This window comes from Microcaecilia unicolor, chromosome 2, assembly GCF_901765095.1.
Source record: "Microcaecilia unicolor chromosome 2, aMicUni1.1, whole genome shotgun sequence".
In the NCBI taxonomy this organism is placed as follows: Eukaryota; Metazoa; Chordata; class Amphibia; order Gymnophiona; family Siphonopidae; genus Microcaecilia; species Microcaecilia unicolor.
Genome location: NC_044032.1, coordinates 158,383,459 through 158,403,719, shown reverse-complemented (window position 1 = coordinate 158,403,719; position 20,261 = coordinate 158,383,459). Strand labels below are relative to the sequence as shown.

The window sequence follows — 20,261 nt, the reverse complement described above, 5'->3', positions numbered from 1 at the left end:
GCAAGCACGGTGGCCGGAGATGAGAAACTCCACAGAAAAAGTGTACCACATCCAGGTGTAAGGCCAGAGAAGTGCCCTGAAGGCGGCCTCAAAAACAAGCCAAAGCTGCCACCTGAACCTTCAAGGAACTGAGAGATAAAGATTTATCCAAGACGTCCTGCAAGCACAATTAAACTTCGTATAAGGTGCATCTGCTATTAAGGCCTGAAGCTCACTGACCCTGCGAGCTAAATTAACAGCCACCAAAAATATGACCTTCAAAGTCTAGTACTTCAGATGACAGGAATCAAGTGGTTCAAAAGGAGCTTTCATCAGCTGGGTGAGAATGATGTTGAGGTCCCATGACACAGGTGGAGATTTGACAGGGGGCTTTGTCAACAGCAAAACCTCTCATGAAGCGAACTAGAGGCTGTCCAGAGATGGGCTTACCCTCTACATGTAGCACTAATTGCACTGAAGTGAACCCTTACAGAGTTCGTCTTCAGACCAGACTCGGACAGGTGACGAAGGTATTCTAGCAGGGCCTATGAAGGGAAGGAAACAGGATCTAGGGCCTTGCACTCAAATCAGATGGCAAACATCATCCATTTGAAAGAGTAACACTTCTTAGCAAGACCCTGGAGATACCCCAGGAAGATGCAAGGAAGCAAATTCTAAGCTTTCAACACCCAGGCTGCGAGGGCAAGAGACCAGAGGTTGGGATGCAGAAGAGATCCATTGCTCTGCATTATGACAATCAAAAAACACCTTAATCTCCACAGTTATTTGGAGGATAACTCCAGAAGAAGAGGGAACCAGATCTGCCAATAGTAGGGAACGATCATAGACCAGCAGTCTTGTTTGAGCCTCAGCAAAATCTTCCCCACAAGAGGAATGGGAGGATATGCAAATAGAAGGTCTGTCCCCCAATGAAGGAGGAAGGAATCCGATGCTCACCTGTCATGGGTCTGAAGCCTGGAACTGAACTGAGGGATGCTGAGGTTCATTTTCAAAGCACTTAGACTTACAAAGTTCCATAGGTTACTATGGAACTTTATAAGTCTAAGTGCTTTGAAAATATGCCTCTTTGTGATTCATGTGAGTGACAAAAAAATCCATCGAGGGGGTGTCTCATTCTCAGAAGATCTCTTGGGCAACGCCCATGTTCAGAGACCACTCGTGCGGTTGCATAACCCTGCTCAGTCTGTTGGGCAGGCTGTTGCTTTTGCCCACCAAATTAAGTGGCTTGAAAGAACATAGTAACATAGTAACATAGTAGATGATGGCAGAAAAAGACCTGCATGGTCCATCCAGTCTGCCCAAGACAAACTCATATGTGTATACCTTACCTTGAATTTGTACCTGTCTTTTTCAGGGCACAGACCATATAAGTCTGCCCAGCAGTATTTCCCGCCTCCCAAACACCAGTCCCGCCTCCCACCACCGGCTCTGGTACAGACCATACAAGTCTGCCCTCCCCTATCCTCGCCTCCCAACCACCACCCCCTCTTCCCCCCACCTGCTCCGCCACCCAATTTCAGCTAAGCTTCTGAGGATCCATTCCTTCTGCACAGGATTCCTCTATGCATATCCCACGCATGTTTTAACTCCGTTACCGTTTTCATCTCCACCACCTCCCGCGGGAGGGCATTCCAAGCGTCCACCACCCTCTCCGTGAAAAAATACTTCCTGATATCTTTCCTGAGTCTGCCCCCCTTCAATCTCATTTCATGTCCTCTCGTTCTACCGCCTTCCCATCTCCGGAAAAAGATTCGTTTGTGGATTAATACCTTTCAAATATTTGAACGTCTGTATCATATCACCCCTGTTCCTCCTTTCCTCCAGGGTGTACATGTTCAGGTCAGCAAGCCTCTCTTCATACGTCTTGGAACGTAAATCCCATACCATCCTCGTAGCTTTTCTTTGCACCGCTTCCATTTTTTTAACATCCTTCGCAAGATACGGCCTCCAAAACTGAACACAATACTCCAGGTGGGGCCTCACCAACGTCTTATACAGGGGCATTAAAACCTCCTGCTGGTCACTCCTCTCTCTATACAGCCTAGCAATCTTCTAGCTACTGCCACCGCCTTGTCGCACTGTTTCGTCGCCTTCAGGTCCTCAGATACTATCACCCCAAGATCCCTCTCCCCGTCCGTGCCTATCAGACTCTCCCCGCCTAACACATACGTCTCCCTTGGATTTCTACTCCCTAAGTGCATCACTTTGCATTTCTTCGCATTGAATTTTAATTGCCAAACGTTAGACCATTCTTCTAGCTTCTTCAGATCTTTTTTCATGTTTTCCACACCCTCCTGGGTGTCCACTCTGTTGGAAATCTTGGTGTCATCCGCAAAAAGGCAAACTTTACCTTGTAACCCTTCGGCAATGTCACTCACAAATATATTGAACAGAATCGGCCCCAGCACCGATCCCTGAGGCACTCCACTACTCACCTTTCCCTCCCCCAAGCGAACTCCATTCACCACCACCCTCTGGCGTCTGTCCGTCAACCAGTTCCTAATCCAGTTCACCACTTCGGGTCCTATCTTCAGGCCGTCTAGTTTATTTAAGAGCCTCCTGTGGGGAACCGTGTCGAAAGCCTTGCTGAAATCTAAGTAGATGACGTCCATAGCACGTCCTTGATTTAATTCTCCTGTCACCCAGTCAAAGAATTCAATGAGATTCGTTTGGCACGATTTCCCTTTGGTGAAACCATGTTGTCTCGGATCTTGCAACTTATTGGCTTCCAGGAAATTCACTATCCTTTCCTTCAGCATGGCTTCCATTACTTTTCCAATAACCGAAGTGAGGCTTACCGGCCTGTAGTTTCCAGCTTCTTCCCTATCACCACTTTTGTGAACAGGGACCACCTCCGCCGTTCACCAATCCCTCGGAACCTCTCCCGTCTCCAAGGATTTATTAAACAAGTCTTTAAGAGGACCCGCCAGAACCTCTCTGAGCTCCCTCAGTATTCTGGGGTGGATCCCGTCCGGCCCCATGGCTTTGTCCACCTTTAGCTTTCCAAGTTGTTGATACACACTCTCTTCTGTGAACGGCGCTCTATCCACCTCATTTTCAGGTGTACTTTTGCCAGTCCCTCTCGGTCCTTCCCCATGCCGGCTAGCCCAATACCACATCCGTAAGGCCTCCTGATGTAGTATGATAAGAGTTTAATTGTCAGAGTTATTGATTTTGCTGGATCAGATACAAATGTATATATAAAATATATACAGCTGCAAAGACTAATTGGGACAAAATCAGATAAACTGGTCTGGCTTTCATCTCCCCCTTCCCCCCTGGAAACTACTGATAACAAAAACTAGCTGGGTGGATACCTAAGCCCATCAACACATTTCCAAAGAACAAAACTCTGAAGATGGACAGCAATCACAAAGACTGGAGTTAACCAAAGACAGTGAAACTCCACCTATTCTCAGACAATGACTCAGACTGAAAAGCTCATCTAGCTATCTAATCAGACAAAAGAAGCCCACTTACTCTCAAAGACTCTTGTAATCCTGTCAGATACCTTATGGATGTGTATATCACAGCACATGTCCAGACAGAAAGTCTTATGATGTCATTAAACATGTGACCAGTTACCATGCCCCATCTCAAAAACCAGATGAAGGCAGTTCTCAGACACCCCACCTGACTTCAGCCTAGGGTCCAGCAAGAAAATATAAAAAGCCTGGAAAATGCCCAGCTCTTGGGATCTGGTTCTCTTCGCTCTGCCTCCTGCCTCTCTGCTAGACTTCACACACACCCTGATAAGACTTTCTCCAGACTCCAACAACTCTGCAACAAAAGACTTCTGTTTCAGCAAGGATCTTCACCAAGCAGCCTCTATCGAAGTGAGTTACCATTATCCAGCATAATTTATAATACAGACCTTTTAATCTTGAAAAGCACATTTCCCTTGTGAAACAGTCTTAAAAACTGCCTCTCTCTTGTAACTTTATTACATTACCTGTATTGTAAATAAACATTTTTAAAGTTAAATATATGGTCTTTATGTTCTGAGCACATGTCCTTAAACCTTGCAGTGCAGGTTAATGTAATTCAACAAATATAGTATTTAATTCCCCCTTTTCTTACATATTCTTATATTACCTTATATGTAATTAGTGGAGAATAGACTATATATATATATATATATATACACACACACACTGACATAGAGGGAATGATGTGGTGCACTCCTGCTTCTTGGTGTAATACTTAGCAAACTGATTGTCTGTATGAGCACAATTTGGTGAGACAGCCAATCTCTGAAAGCCTTTACATCATTCCAGATGGCCCAAAATTCCAGGAGACTGATATGGAGATCCATTGAGTAAGGAAGCCATCTACATGAGCGCCTCAACCCAGGAGAGATGCATCAGTCAGCAATTTCTACGGCTGAATAATTTGGAATGGAAGTCCCAGAGACAATTAGATCATATGGTCCACCACAACAGACAGACAGTGGGGATATTCGGATGACATCTTCCAAACCTCCCGTGGCTTGGCACCACTGGGAGGCTAGACTCCATTGGGCTGATCTCATATGAAGGCGTGTCATGGATGTCACAAACTGTGGATGCCATGTGGCCTAACAACCTCAACATCTGCTAAGCCGTGGCCGCTAAAAGGCTCGAACCTGAGAAGCCAGTGCAACTAAGTATCAGCTCTCGGCCCCGGGAGAAAAGATCGAACCTTCTGCATATCAAGCAGGGCTCCGATTAATTCCAATTGCTGGGCAGGGCGAAGATGAGACTTGGGGTAGTTTAAAATAAACTCTAGTAGCTCGAGCACCCAAATTGTCCTCTGCATGGACTCCCGAGCACCGTCCTCTGACGTGCTCTTCATCAGCCAATCGTCAAGGTAAGGGAACACATGCACCCCCAGCCTGTGTAGCGACATAGCGACTACTGCTAGGCATTTGGTAAACTACCTGGGAGCTGACGCGAGGCCGCATGCAGTACTGAAGTGGTACGTTTTCAGCTGAAACCGAAGATACTTCCAGTGGGCTGGAAGTACAGGGATGTGTGTATATGCATCCTTTAAGTCCAGAGAATATAGCCAATCGTTTTCCAGAATCATGGAAAGAAGGGTGCCCAGGGAAACCATCCTGAACTTTTCTTTGACCAGGAATTTGTTCAGAGCCCTTTGAACTACCGTAGGATGGAATACATTCCCCCTGTCTTCTTTTGCACGAGGAAGTACCTGGAATAGAATCCCTGCCCCTCTTCCCCTGGTGGAACGGGCTCAACTGCATGGGCCTTTAGAAGAGCAGAGAGTTCCTCTGCAAGTACTTGATTGTGCTGAAAGCTATAGTAATGAGCTTTCAGTGGGTAATTTGGAGGTTTCTGAAGCTAATTTAGGGTGTATCAGAGATGGACTATTTGAAGAACCCACTGGTTGGAGGTTATAAGGGGCCACCCTTTCATGGAAAAACTTCAACATCCCTCCGACCGGCAAGTTATGTTCTGTTGGAGCCAGTCAAATGCTCGTCCCTTGCTTTGACTGGGAAACAGCAGGGGCCTTAGGCACACAATGTTAACGAGAACAAGTGCACTGGGGCTGAGCCTGAGCAGGCTGGCGAGAGGAGGCGGTGTACCTAAGCACCCCTTCTTGACTTGCCAAAAGACTTCCTAGATGAGGAGGCTGATGCAGAAGGCTCCCAGCGGGAGAAAGAAGATATGGTACCAGTGTGTTTCTTGATCTGGTCAGCGACCTCCTCTACCTCTCTCCAAAAAGGTTACCCCCAGCATGGGGCATTCGCCAACCTTTGCTGAACCATGTGTTCCAAATCAGAAACACGAAGCCATGACAGTCTGAGAATTGCTATACTTCGGGCAGATATCCTGAATGCCACATCAAAAGTGTCATAGCTGCCCCTGGCCAAGAACTTATGACACACCTTCTGTTGCTTGGTGAACTGGCAAGTCGACTCAGCTTGCTCCAGTGGAAGAGAGTTGGTCAAATCCAGCAACTTGTGCACCAAGTCCCACAAGCACACGCTTATGAAGAGCAGGTATGACAGTGCGTGACACGAGCATAGAGGCCTGGAACATCTTCCTCCCAAAAGAGTCCACGTTCCTAGCTTCTCTGCCTGGGGATGATGAGGCACAACCTCTAGAACTTCTAGCTCTTTTGAATGCAGATTCCACCACCATGGAATGATGAGGCAACTGGTGCTTATCAAATCCAGGTGTCCTGTGGATCCTGTACATTGTGTCGATCTTCTTGGGCAGGACAGGTACCAACAGATGGGACTCCCAATTCAGAATGAGAACTTCCTGGAGTTCCTCGTGGAGAGGGACAGTCACAGCCTCTCTAGGAGGAGACCTGTAGTCTAGGACCTCAAGCATCTTGGCCCTGGGCTCGTCCTCCACATAAAAAAAAAAGAATAGAATAGCGTCAGCCATTTCCTTCACAAAGGAGGAAAAAGAAAGGCTCTCCGGAGGGGATTTTCTCCTTTCAAGTGGAGGGGTGGGTTCAGAGGAGATACCATAGGACTCATCCTCAGAAAAGTACCGTAAAACCTCCTCCGACTTCCATGAGAACTGCTCATCAGTGTCAGTCAACAACTCCTCATGGGAAGGCCGAGACCGAGCCTCTCTCGACTTACAGGAACCATGTCCTCGACAACAGCGTTGAGGAGTCTGCTCCCACCTCAACTCCGGCGAAGCTTCCTCCACCAATGTCGAGGAGGTACCTGACTGGGTGGCAGTCAACACCAGAGCCATACACAACACAGGCGTCAGAGGCCGCACTGCAGACTGAGGGCCAAATGAAGCACAACTGTCGGCAAGGTTGGCACAAGCACCCCCGATGCCAATGCACACCACTGGAAGAGGCCATTCAGCAGCTCAGGGAGCAAGGTCCAGTTGTGCTCATCGACAGCGAACACCGAGAAAGGCTGTGGTGCCAGCTCTGAGATGCTGCAGTACTGGCGGTGTCGAGAAGAGAGCTGGGACGTGGCTGCTGAGAGACCAACACATCGGTACCTCTTGAATGGAAGGGGAGTATTCCTCCTGGCGCCAATGCTTATCGAGCGCTGAATCCCTCAATGGTCCGGATCTCCCAGCAGCGTGCATTGAGGACCGATGCTTCTTGGCCTTCGCCCAAAGCTCGGCATCGAGGCTCCTCGATGCCAACGCGGACGACACTGGATCCTCACACTGCCTTGGGGTCGGGTCCGACACTGGGTGGTCCCGGGATCCCTGTACAGCAGTTGACATAAAAACAAATGGAGATCAACTCAATGCACCACTACTCCCACTGTCCATAGGTCTTGTAGCAGCCATGCGGACAGAAGCTCCCGATGTTGGGTGTAGTACTTGACATCAATGCCGATAAAGAAGTCAAGGAATCGGGACTGGCTCCAAAACTCCTCTCGCATTGAGCCTCTCTGGCAACCTGGGTCTGCTTCTTCATCCTAAGACAGAGTGATATGATTAGCAGGGCTATGGTGGGGTCCTAAACACTAAAGACACCAAGAATGGGTGTCCTTGCCCGAAATGATTCGATTGCACCGGGTACAGTGTTTGAAGCCACTGGGAACTTGAGTGGACATTGCCAGAAAAACTTCTGCAGCCAAATGAAACAAAACGATGGTGCCTGAAAAAGGAGCAAGGCACCAGAACAAAGGGAAAAACCTGGCCAAAGTCAAGGCCTAACCATGGCCTGATGCCATGGAAAACAAAGGAAACTTAAAACTTGGACAAAAGAAACTAAAGGTTTACAGGAAGAGGTAAAAGGTGACATCAACACGGGCACACTGAAAGAACAGTGGGAGAGAGACACCAAAAGGCACAAAAAAGCTCTTCCAGACAGGAATGTGAAAAGCAACCACAAAAGCAGCCTCTTCACTGCAGTAAAAATAGAACTGCGGTAACTGCACCCTCGTGGCAGGCAGGAAGGCACCTGCGTGGTGTTGCTTGGTGGAGCATGTCTTGCGTTCCACAAAGCTCTTGTAACGCTTGTCATAAGCTCTGTACCGGGCAACGTAGGACTGCATTACCCAATTGTGAGAATATATGGCCTGCTTATTAACCTCAGAGAAACTGAAGTCCCATTATGCGAGGAAAGTAAACAAAAACAAGAGAAGCAGGAAGCCTATATAGTTCTCCAAACAAGCATCTGAAAAAATGAGGACAAAAGAGGTTTTGTTCAAGAAATACAAAAGAATGCAACAAAAGGATCACGGAAAAGATTATCGGATTAAACTCAAAGAAGCGAAGAAGGAAATACGGCTAGCGAAAGCGCAAGTGGAAGAAAAAATGGCTAAAGATGTAAAAAGAGGTGACAAGACCTCTCTCAGATATATTGGAGAAAGGAGAAAAGATAAGAATGGAATTGCGAGACTGAAAGATAATGAGAATGGCTATGAGGAGAGTGATGAAGATAAAGCAAACATGCTAAACAATTATTTCTCTTTGGTGTTCACGGAGGAAAAGCCTGGAAAAGGACCGCGGTTGGCTGCCGAGGGAACATCTGGGAATGGAGTGGATACTGCGCCGTTTACGGAAGAAAAAGTATATAAACTGCTTGAGAATCTGAAGGTGGACAAAGCTATGGGGCCGGATGGGATACATCACAGGAAACTGGCGGGACCTCAAAGATTTATTTAATAGATCTTTAGAGACAAGAGAGGTACCACAAGATTGGAGACGAGAGGATGTGGTCCCTCTCCACAAAAGTGGAGACGGGAGAAGTCTGAAACTACAGACCGGTAAGTCTCACGTCAGTGGTAGGAAAAATAATGGAGTCGCTGCTGAAAGAAAGGATGGTTAGCTTTCTAGAAGCCGACGAGTTACAAGAACTGAAGCAACATGGCTTTACCAAAGGAAAATCCTGCCGAATCTTATTGACTTCTTTGACTGGGTGACCAAAGAACTGGATGAAGGACATGCACTAGATGTAATCTACTTGGATTTCAGCAAAGCCTTTGATACGGTCCCCCACAGAAGACTTGTGAAAGCTGAAAGGGTTGAACTTAGGACCAAAAGTGGAGAACTGGATAGGAAACTGGTTGACCGACAGATGGCAGAGGATGGTGGTAAATGGAATCCGCTCTGAGGAAAGGAAGGTGAGCAGTGGAGTTCCTCAGGGGTCGGTGCAGGGGCCTATTCTGTTTAATATATTTGTGGGAGATATTGCTGAAGGGTTGGAAGGAAAGGTTTGTCTTTTTGTGGATGATACGAAAATAGTCACTAGAGTGGATACCTTGGAGGGAGTAGAAATGATGAGAAGGGATCTCTGAACATTAGAAGAATGGTCGGTCTGCCAGTTAAAGTTTAATGCCAAGAAGTGTAGAGTGATGCATTTACGGTGCAGAAACCCTAAAGAGAGATACCAGATAGGAGGGGAGAGATTAATAAGCTCAACTCAGAAGAGAGACCTTGAGGTGTTGGTGTCTGAGGATCTAAAGGTGAAGAAACAATGCAACAGCCATGGCCAGGATGCTAGGCTGCATAGAGAGGGGTATAACCAGCAGAAGAAAAGAGGTATTGATCTCCCTCAACAAGTCGTTGGAGAGGCCCAAAGAATTGTGTTCAGTTTTGGAGGCTATATCTTACTAAAGATGTAAAAAGACTGGAAGCGGTGCAAAGAAAAGCTACAAAAATGGTGTGGGATTTGCGTTGCAAACAGTACGAGGAGAGACTTGCCAACCTGAACACGTATACCTTGGAGGAAAGGAGAAACAGGGGTGACATGATACAGACGGTCAAATATTGAAAGGAGATGGGAAGGCAGTAAAACTAGAGAACTATAGGACATGAACTGAGGTTGAAGGGGGACAGACTTAGGAGTAATGTCAGGAAGTATTTTTTCACAGAGAGGGTGGTGGATATGTGGAATGCCCTCCTGAGGGAGGTGGTGGAGATGAAAACTGTAATGGAATTCAAACGTGCTTGGGATAAACACAAAGAAATCCTGTTTAGAAGGAATGGATCCACGGAATCTTAGCGGAGATTAGGTGGCGACGCCGGTAACTGGGAAGCAAAACCGGTGCTGGGCAGACTTCTATGGTCTATGCCCTGATTGTGACTGAATAGATAGGGATGGACTGGAGTGTAAATTTTAAAGGGGTTTCAACATTATCTTCAGTAGAGGAGTGTGGTAGCCGTGTTAGTCCACTCTTAAGGTTATCAATAGAAATCAAACAAAATAAAACATGGAAAAGAAAATAAGATGATACCTTTTTTATTGGACATAACTTAATACATTTCTTGATTAGCTTTCGAAGGTTGCCCTTCTGCTACAGTACAAGGAGAAAAAAATCCACAGACAGAATCCCCCTTGTAGTGACATACAATCCAGAGCTGGAAAAACTGAGGAAAATCATAAGAGATCTACAACCTATACTCCAGGAGGATGAATTACTGAAAGAGATATTCCCATCCCCACCAGTACTGGCCTTCCGACAGCCACCCAACTTAAAACACAAGCTAATCAGAAGTAAACTTCCATCACAGACTGAAAAGGAACAGAAGGGCACACACTTCCCTGTAATTTATCCAGTTGCAAACTATGCCAAAATATTTCACAGGACCCCAAAATCATCCACAAAGGAAAGATATTCAACATAAAGGGATCTTTCACTTGCTCATCTTCCAATGTGGTATATATCATTCAGTGTAAAAAATGTAACGAAGGATGGTATATTGGAGAAACAGGCCAGATGCTTAAGACAAGATTCAATTTACATAGACATCACATGAACAATGCTGGTGCCAGTAGGGTTCCCACACCTGTTGGTCAACATTTTACAGGACCAGGACACTGTACCAGTGATTTCACAGTGAGAATCCTGAAAGGTAACTTTAAAACCATACAAGAACGTAAGACCTTTAATGGGGAAGGGGGAAAAATAAAAGAATGTTAACAAAGCTTGATTGTTGCAGATGAGCTATGTATAGGAATATTGTTTACGAGTGTAATACTTTGTTGGAATATTAATAAAAAGTTTAACAAATAAAAAAAAAAAGAACGACCTTTGAAGTCAGAATGATTGAATATTTTAACACCTAACAGAAAGGACTTAACAAGGATCTGGGGTTCTTAGCCCATTATAAACCATAAAGCTGTATGTCTCTGTTGATCACCCCACCCCTCACCTATCAACACCCATCCTGTTAGAATATCAATGATATGCTTTGATGTCCCCATGCATACCTCCTACCCACCCCCATCCTCCCACCCTGTCAGACTGTCATAGTAATGCTTGAATGTTTTCACTTATATACACTGTCAGCTAGCAAATTTGCTTATTTCCGATCTGACGAAGAAGGGCAACCTTCGAAAGCTAATCAAGAAATGTATTAAGTTATGTCCAATCAAAAAGGTATCATCATCTTATTTTCTTTTCCATATTTTATTTTGTTTGATTTCTATTGATAACATTATCTTCAAAACTTAGTACAAGAACAGTGCTGGGCAGACTTCTACAGTCTGTGTCCTGAGAATGGCAAGGACAAATCAAACTCTGGTATAAAGTATCACATACCATGTAAAATGAGTTTATCTTGTTGGGCAGACTGGATGGACTGCCGTCATTTACTATGTTACAATGTTTTCAAGATGCACCTTTAACAGCTGCTAAAGAAGGGAACATAATGGTTAGTTCTAGGACTGAGTAAAGGGGAAAGAAAGAATGAATACCTGGACCTAATTCAAAGTATTCAACTCATGTGTAAAAAAAAACCCCAAAAAAAACCACACAGTTCTTTAAGAGCTCATTTTAATAAAACCCTAAAATCCTATTCAATACCACTGGTAGTTTAACATTCCTCTAAATGTACTCAAATTGCAAATAAAAAGCTCCTATAACACAAACGTCAACCAACCTACATGAAATACGTACAGAATCATATTCATCTTCATCATCATCATCATCTTCATCATCATCCTCTTCCTCCTCCTCCTCCGCTAAGCATTCATCAGCATTTTCAAAGACTTCTCCGTGGATCTGATCCAAATTATCATCACCTTCCTCATCTTCACATCCAACAAAGAACTTGGGGGTCTCAGACTCTGTTGCATTAACAGACATAGCTGCAGACACAGCAAAAAAAAAAAAAAAACTAAAAACTACATGGAGGTCGTGATTTCAGAGCCAGATGATAAGAAAATCCCAAGCAGCTTGTTACAACTTGTACAGTTATTTGCTCATGTGGTAAGTCAGTTGCCAAATATAGTTGTTTCCAGAATTCTACTTATCTTCAGTGTTTTTTCTGCTCCACTAGGAGAACATCACATTATTCTTTCCATGATATGCTTTGCAGTCCATGGTTTTGCCTAAAAATAAATATAATTAAGAAATTACAGTTCAAATTGCAATACAGCGATGAAACTATACCACAAGAAATTGAGTGCTGTTCAAGGAAAAATAACCGTGCAAAGATCGGTAATGTCTTTCAACATATTTCATTATTCTATTATCCAAGTAAATATAAGCAATTACATTTGTTACATTTGTATCCAACAAAAGCAAAAAACAAAAAAACAAAAAACATACAAATAAAATATATATATATATATAAAAATTACATAAAAAAGACGACACTTTGGATGTAAAAATGAAGAATCAACTTTATTAGCCAAAGTGTAGCAGGGAGAAAGGGACTCGACACAGCTTTGTTTCGGCCGTACTGGCCTGCATAAGGAGTCTTCTCTGCCATCTGTTGATGATTAATTCTATCCAAATATAAAAAGAATATGTGTGTCTTACCAATAAACTGAAGCTATAGTGCTCAATTGTACTGGAAACAAAGTTGTTGAGCGGAGAAGAGCACTATAGCTTCAGTTTATTGGTAAGACACACATATTCTTTTTATATTTGGATAGAATTAATCATCAACAGATGGCAGAGAAGACTCCTTATGCAGGCCAGTACGGCCGAAACAAAGCTGTGTCGAGTCCCTTTCTCCCTGCTACACTTTGGCTAATAAAGTTGATTCTTCATTTTTACATCCAAAGTGTCGTCTTTTTTATGTAATTTTTTTGATTTTGATGGATTCATCTTTTAAATACATATCTTATGATTTTAAATTTTGACGTTTTTTATATATATATTTTTTATTTTTATGTTTTTTGTTTTTTGCTTTTGTTGGTCATCTTTGCTGTTTTGTTTCTTGTTGATTTCCTTGCAAAGACTGGTTTCTTCTGTTTTTTGTATTACATTTGTATCCCACATTTTCCCACCTATTTGTAGATTCAATGACACTTTCTCGTGCGACAATGACGCATTAAAATTCACCACTGAGTGCAACTTTTGCCATTAAGTTGAACAACTATGGTGCATTGTTTCCTATGTTTAGCTTTCAGTTTTCTATTATACTCGGGTATGACATCAGCAAGCTGCCTCCTCTGGGTTTTATTTCTTACTCTTGACTCAATCTGGGATATCCAAATATGTACTCTCAGAGCAAGCTCATATATCAAAATATAAAAATCAAATTATACACTCATTGTCTACCCATAGGTGTACTAATAATGTGCTCAGTCCTTGCCTATTCCAGCAATTATATCCCCAAGGGAATATGTGGCAGTGTCACAGATGGAACCATCATAGCACATTAATTGTTTCGCCTCCTGATAATTGTATGTACATATAGTATAATATAATCCAACTTGGGTTTTTAAAGAAATAATACAAACATATATGGTTAATATTCAAGTACTACCACACATACTACATACATGTATGCATACACATCCTATATAATAAAACGCACTTCCAACATTCTGAAGCTGACTGCATGGCTGAGGCATTCCTGCTCTCTGTATCCATCTCCTGAATTGACATCACGTACTTCCGGGTTCGTCACAAGCAGAAGTGACCAACCACACGAGGTTTCTTGGCTTCAGAATGTTGGAGGTGCATTCTATTAAAGCACAGCCAGAGCTCAGCGTCCTGCACAGTAACGCTCAGACACCAGAGAAGAGGGGGGGGGCTGACACCAGAGAGAGGGAGGGAGGTATCTCTGTCACACACACACTCTCTCTCTCACACAAACTCAGGCTCATTTTCAAAGCACTTAGCCTCCCAAAGTTCCATAGAAACCTATGGAACTTAGCCTCCCAAAGTGCTTTGAAAATATGCCTCACTGTCTCTCTCACACACTCTGTCTCTCACTGTATCACATTCACTGTGTCACACAGTCACTCACACACTCTCTTGGTCTCATACACTCAGTCTCACAGAGAGTCTGTGTCTCACAAACAATCTCTCTCTCGCACACACTGTATCTGTGTGAAACACACTCTCTCTCACACTGTGTCTCACATACGCACTTGCACACACTCTCATTCTCACACACACACACTCTCTCTCAGACACACTCGCGCCCAGACTCACTCTCTCTCTCTCACACACAGTCACTCTCACAATCTCTCAAACATACACACTCCAAGGAAAACCTTGCTAGCGCCCGTTTCATTTGTATCAGAAACGGGCCTTTTTTACTAGTGATCAATAAATGTTCGCATAAGACTGTATATTGGGTATAATTATTGCCCTATATATATATATATATACGAGTCTCACACCGGAGGAAAATTACGGAACTGTGCCTAGATCCTAAACACAAACAACTGCCCATAAATAAATGTAGTTCCCTACAGCTAACAGCAATAGTACTGGTATATTGGCTTGTATAAAACGACACCAATCCTTACCACACACATACACTATTACGGAAACTGCATAGTCTGCGACTGAGGGATTGCGTTTGGTCAATCCAAATATCTTTCTACTTTTGTGTGAAGGGGATCACACGGCGTTGCAGTAGATCATTTCAAAAAATTGAATTGTTCTCATAATACTGCCGCATGCTGTCAGCTATTACTTGCGACCCCTGACGCAGGTGCTGGGTGCCAAAACACAGACCGTGTCGGGTCCATTCAAGCATTGTATCATCAACATATAAAATTAAAGACTTTATTCCCCTTTTTTTGAAGGCCCTTGGTGCTTTTTGGTTTTGTTTCTGGTGTTCATAACTGGGACATTTCAGTTTGTAAAATGGATGTTCATTTTGGATGTTCTCATGTATTTTCGAACAGGAAATCCCAATGTATTTCCCCATTTTAAATTGTCCGATGGATGTTTTGGACATTATGAACAGAATGACCTATCAGAAATGCCCCTCTGAGAAAAAAATAAAATAATGCAATATCTTTCAAGAGCAACGGTGATATTTTTGTGCAATATATTAAATTAGATAGTGCTTCAACATACTTAGAAATATATACATGTGTATTTTAATACTTACAACAATGTAATAACTCTTCTATTATTCCAAAATTTCTGTGAGCAAAACATCACAGGTCACTTATACTGTGTTCACCTCTCAAAACACACACGCACTCGCATGTGCCTGTCATGAAGGTTCTGCGTCCCAATATGGTAATTTGACATTATCACTACAACACAAGAACATAATTTTGTTAGAATTTATTTACTGCCTTTTTAAAGAAATTCATCCAAGGCAGTGTTGCAGTGAGCGAAAATTTTGTTGCCATTAAATTTCATCTAGAACAGACAGTTCCAGATAACCTCTGTATCTGGTGTTTTTCTCTCTGCAGTAGTGCTGTCCAATTCACAATTCAAATTGATTCGTTTTGGAAAAAATCAGGAGTCCCGATTTGGGATTTCCCCATCTCCCTTGCAACCGCTATCACCCAGGCAAAGTTGCCATGTCCGCGATAAAACCGCAGAATTGGACTATTTTCCATAAGCTCCCAAGGGAAATATCAGAAGCCACGTGTAGCGGTTGAGTGTTTTTTTCCCCCAGGGAGCCCATGGGTTGGTGGATTTTTCCCCTCGCCATCGTATTGGTCAAATTTGACCAATACGATGGTGAGCGAGCCGGGATCTAGCCCATTTTAAAAGCTTGCACCGCCCCACCCTGGAGTGTGGACTACAGAATGACATGAGGACAAAGTTTGTCCTTGTCTCCACCCCGTCCCCATGGGTTCTGTCTCCGTCCCCAACCCATCCCCACTGATTCTATCTCCGTCCCCGCAGGCCCTATCTCCATCCCCGCCCCGTCCCCACTGTCCTCATCTGCAGAAGCCTCGAACACTTATGATTTTATATTTAAATCTTTTTATTAAAAGTATAAAAAGGAACAATATGCTGTGCAACTGTTGTGTATAAATTAGAAATAGAAAATAATAACGAGAAACTATAAACCCCCCCCCCCCCTCTATCCTTCCAACCCCAACTATTGCTGATTTCTACTACCCCAAGGAATCCTAATCCACCCTGTTAAAATATCCAGGGGCACAAAATACAACCCGTTCTGTATGCCCTAGAGAGGAGAAATATGCCCTATGAAGCACTATTATGATTTTTTAATCTGTGGATGAATAAGTCATCAACACTCTCAGGATTCAGTCTAGCTCTCCTGTCTTCCACAGTCCTTCCTGCAATTAAAGATGTCTTCTTAGAGGATGTACTGGTAGCAGGATGTACAGGATCCCCCATGCAATTTTTTTTAGTTGTGGCCAACATGTTTGCTTGCTTTCCCAAAAAATCAAAATATCATTGTCTGCATCACTCAAACATAAATAACAGTCCAGTTCATCAACAGGCTTCAAAGTAGAAAATGACATGGGGACAAAGTTTGTCCCTGTCCCCGTGGACTCTGTCCCCATCCCCGCCCCATCCCTGTGGGATCTGTCCCTGTCCACGTATCATTCTCTAGTGTGGACTCTAATAAGATGGTCGTGTTGTTGGCTGATGGCAGATCCCCACTCCCCACCCGATGATCTGCTTGAGCTCTCTGTCATACAACAGATCATCAGGAGGGGGACCCACAGCCCGGCACCAGAGAGGAGGAGGAAGAGAGAAGGCAGTATGCAGCACACCAGTGCAGCAGTCTGTCTGACTGAGACTTTACATTGTGAGTCAGGGTCCAGGGAGGGAGCCGGAGCGGAGGTACAGGAGTCTGACGAGGATGCATCATCGTGGGGAATCCCCACTGAGGATGGGGAGTGATCCCACGTGATACTAGCATCAGCCTCAGTGTCGCCGTCCTCCCCTCCACAACGAACATACCTTAGTACTTCCTGGTGGTCTAGAGGGGCAGGCAGGAAAGATCCCCTCTCTTTCCTGCCCGCTGCGCTGCTACTGTCACGGATCTGGCCGCTCCTTACCAATTTTGCTGGCGGGGCGCAACTTCCGTCAGTGCTGGGGGAACGGCACAAGGTAGAGGATCTCCCACCCATGCACGACTGCGAGTTCGGGTGGTAGAAGTCCCTAACTGCTATAAGAAGTGGCATTCTCCCTCCCAGCTGCATAATAGAATAGCAGGCACCACCCAGGAACAGTGCGCCTAGCATGCACGTCCTCTAGGATGTATCTTAAAGGAACTTCCAGGGGAAAGGTAGGAGTAAACCCCTGGGGGGGGTATTTAAACTCTGCTCTCACTGCTGTTCCTTGCCTCAGCAACAGGTTCTGGACACGTCCCTCCTAGCTGGTGCATCCTCTTCGTTGGTGATGCTTGCCCTGAACACTGACCGTACCTGGATTCTGCTTGCCTGCCGACTGCCCTGAACACTGATTGTACCTGGATTCTGCTTGCCTGACACCTGCCCTTGACCATACCTGAATTCTGGATTCTGCTTGCCTATTATCTGCCCTGAACACTGACCGTACCTGGATTCTGCTTGCCTGCCCTGAACACTGACCGTACCTGGATTCTGCTTGCCTGCCGCCTGCCCTGAATACTGACCGTACCTGGATTCTGCTTTACTGCTGCCTACCCTGACCTCTCTCCAGTCTGTCAACTGCCTTGTCTGTTATCCGCTCCAGATTCTCCTCTATCCCGAGAGGACCTTCTGAGGACCAAGTCCTGCTGGCCACCCAAACTCCGAAGCTCATCTCTTGAGGAACAGTGGTTATTGAGGTGAAGAACCCGAAGGCTTCCTTCTCGCTTCCTGGAGTTGGGAGATTCCATCTCACCAAGTCTGACAGCGATTTCATTTCACCGAGTCTGACAGCCGCTGATCTGCTCGCTCCCGCCTCCTGCTTTGTCTTTAAAATGGCTGCTGACCAAGACTTCTGCTTGAAATCTCTCTAGGCAGCCATTTTAAAGACAAAGCAGGAGGCGGGAGCAAGCAGATCAGCGGCAGCACAGCTGGCAGGAAAGAGTGGGGGATCTTTCCTGCCCCACTAGACCACCAAGAAGTTCGGGGAGGGCACCCACGCAGGGCTAGCGCAAGGAGGTTGACCTCATCCAGTCTCATCTTCTGTTTTCAACTGGAAACAGGACCAGATGAAGTCAAAAAGTTTAAGCCAATTTAGATAGTCTCTGTTTCCCCTTCGCTGCTCAGCCGTCATTCTGCGTACACTCAAAACAAAGCAAACCTATGATGAGATGCTGCATATACGCTTTTGTCCTTTATTGTTGGTAGCATTCTATTTAATATTACTTACATTTTCAAACATGCCAGCTTATGCAGCATATGAATGTACACAAAGTATAATAACTGATTAACTTTTCATAGGTAGAGTGGTGATTTGTTATAGATGGTAATCAGTGTGACATTTGGAGGACCTGGTTAAAGGGACACCCTGGCGCGTGTTATATTTGTGCAGAGATTTTTTTTTCTTGGTCAAGGGCCACTAAAACAGACATCATGTTATGAGAATCAGGTGCTCAACATCCAAAGTTTATAGGTGTTTATTTACTTACTTATTTATGACATGCCGATGATGCTGCTTATGATGATTATGCTGATTATGTTGCTGATGCTGCTACTGCTGATGTTGCCAATTATGATTATTATGCCAATTATGATTATGCCACTGAATCCTGAATTATGCTGATTATTATACCACTGAATCCTGAATTATGCTAATTATGATTATGCTGCTTATGGTTACAATAAATATCAATATTCACATTGGCCTTATTAATGCTGGGCTATTTTGGGGCTACTTTGAGCTGAAAATATTTTCTCCATCTGGCAATACTGCGTACCCAAGCCGCTGCCCTCCCTCACGCTGTCACCCGAACACCTCCTGCTGCTGCTACTTCCCTCCCTCTTTCCTCCCGCTGTCACCCATGCCGCTGCTACTGCTTCCCTCCCTCTTTCTTCCCGCTGTCACTCAAGCCGCAGCAACAACAAGAAGATAAACTTACCCCAACAGGGCCCAAGGAGATCATCATCTCTCTATTGGCGCAAGCACAGGTTGTCGGCTTTGCACCGGAACAGGAACTGACAGCAGAGGGCGGGACAGATACCCACGCGCCAAGCAGGCCAGCCAAAGGCGTACACAGAAGGTGAAGTGGCGTCAACACGTTGAAACCAATTAAGTTAAATCTCTGTTTCCAGTTCCCGGGCCCGCACAGCCGTCATCTTCAGCACACTTCAAACAAAACAAGCAAGCCTGCTGCATCCAGACATGTTGTCGTTTTTTTATTGTTAGTCCATCTACAAGTCTAAGGCTGCTTCAGTTGGATAGGCAGTGCCTTACAAATCGGAGGACAAAAGTTATTTGTTTGGGGGGGGGGGGGGGTTTCACTTATTGGACAGCTTTTTAATTTATTTGAAAGCTTCCCATATGTAGATACGAAATGGGAATTTTGTATCTACATATGGGAAGCTTTCAAATAAATTACCATATAAAATTACCATATAAATATACATAAAATTACCATATAAAATTGCCAAATAAAATACCATGTGGTACAAAATAAGTACCTGAATATATGTAAACCGCTTTGAATGCAGCTGCAAAAACCTCAGAAAGGCGGTGTATCAAGTCCCATTTCCCTTTTCCTTGATATGAATATCATGAAATAACAATTGAATATCACTAAAAACAGCTTTAAAAAATTATTGTGCTCATTTTTCTACAGTAAAATCTAAATAAATACACTGTATACAATACAGATGGCCAGATTTCAGTGAGGATATCCTGTTTATCCTCATCTTTTTTTGTTGTAGAAAATGACCTTTCCTGTTCTGGTTTTGGACATTTTACAAAAAAAGTTCAAATTCAGACTTAGAATTCATATCCAAAAATGCCCCTTGTGCATTTGACTTGACCAAACTCACAAGGAGCAGAGGTGGGAATTGAACCCATGTTGCCAGGATCAAAGCCCACTACACAAACCATTAAGCCACTCCTACTCTATTTTGGATGTCTTGCATTTGGACATTTTTTGCTTGAAAAGGACTTCCAAATCACAGGACGTCCATAGTATTTTCGAACACAAAAGATAGCCGCCCATCTTTTTCAAAAATTACGTTCTTTCCTGTTTGGAATTTGG

At 44.2% G+C, this 20,261-nt stretch overlaps 1 protein-coding gene across 8 annotated transcripts in view; it reads right to left on the bottom strand.

Moving 5' to 3' along the window:
- PPIP5K2 (diphosphoinositol pentakisphosphate kinase 2) overlaps window positions 1-19,213 on the bottom strand; it is a 397,208-nt gene extending 377,995 nt beyond the window's left edge. For 6 of the 8 annotated variants that reach the window (XM_030193432.1, XM_030193434.1, XM_030193437.1 and 3 more), the window contains exons 1-3: window positions 19,128-19,213; window positions 15,249-15,399; window positions 11,840-12,273 (exon numbers count right to left, since the gene is read on the bottom strand). In XM_030193432.1, coding sequence (XP_030049292.1) covers window positions 11,840-12,028 — 189 coding nt within the window. In that variant the 5' untranslated portion in view covers window positions 12,029-12,273; window positions 15,249-15,399; window positions 19,128-19,213. Of the gene's footprint in view, window positions 1-11,826; window positions 12,274-15,248; window positions 15,400-19,127 lie in introns of those variants that run through there. The other 2 variants (XM_030193433.1, XM_030193436.1) reach the window with 2 other exon arrangements.
- Window positions 19,214-20,261: the final 1,048 nt, after the last annotated feature.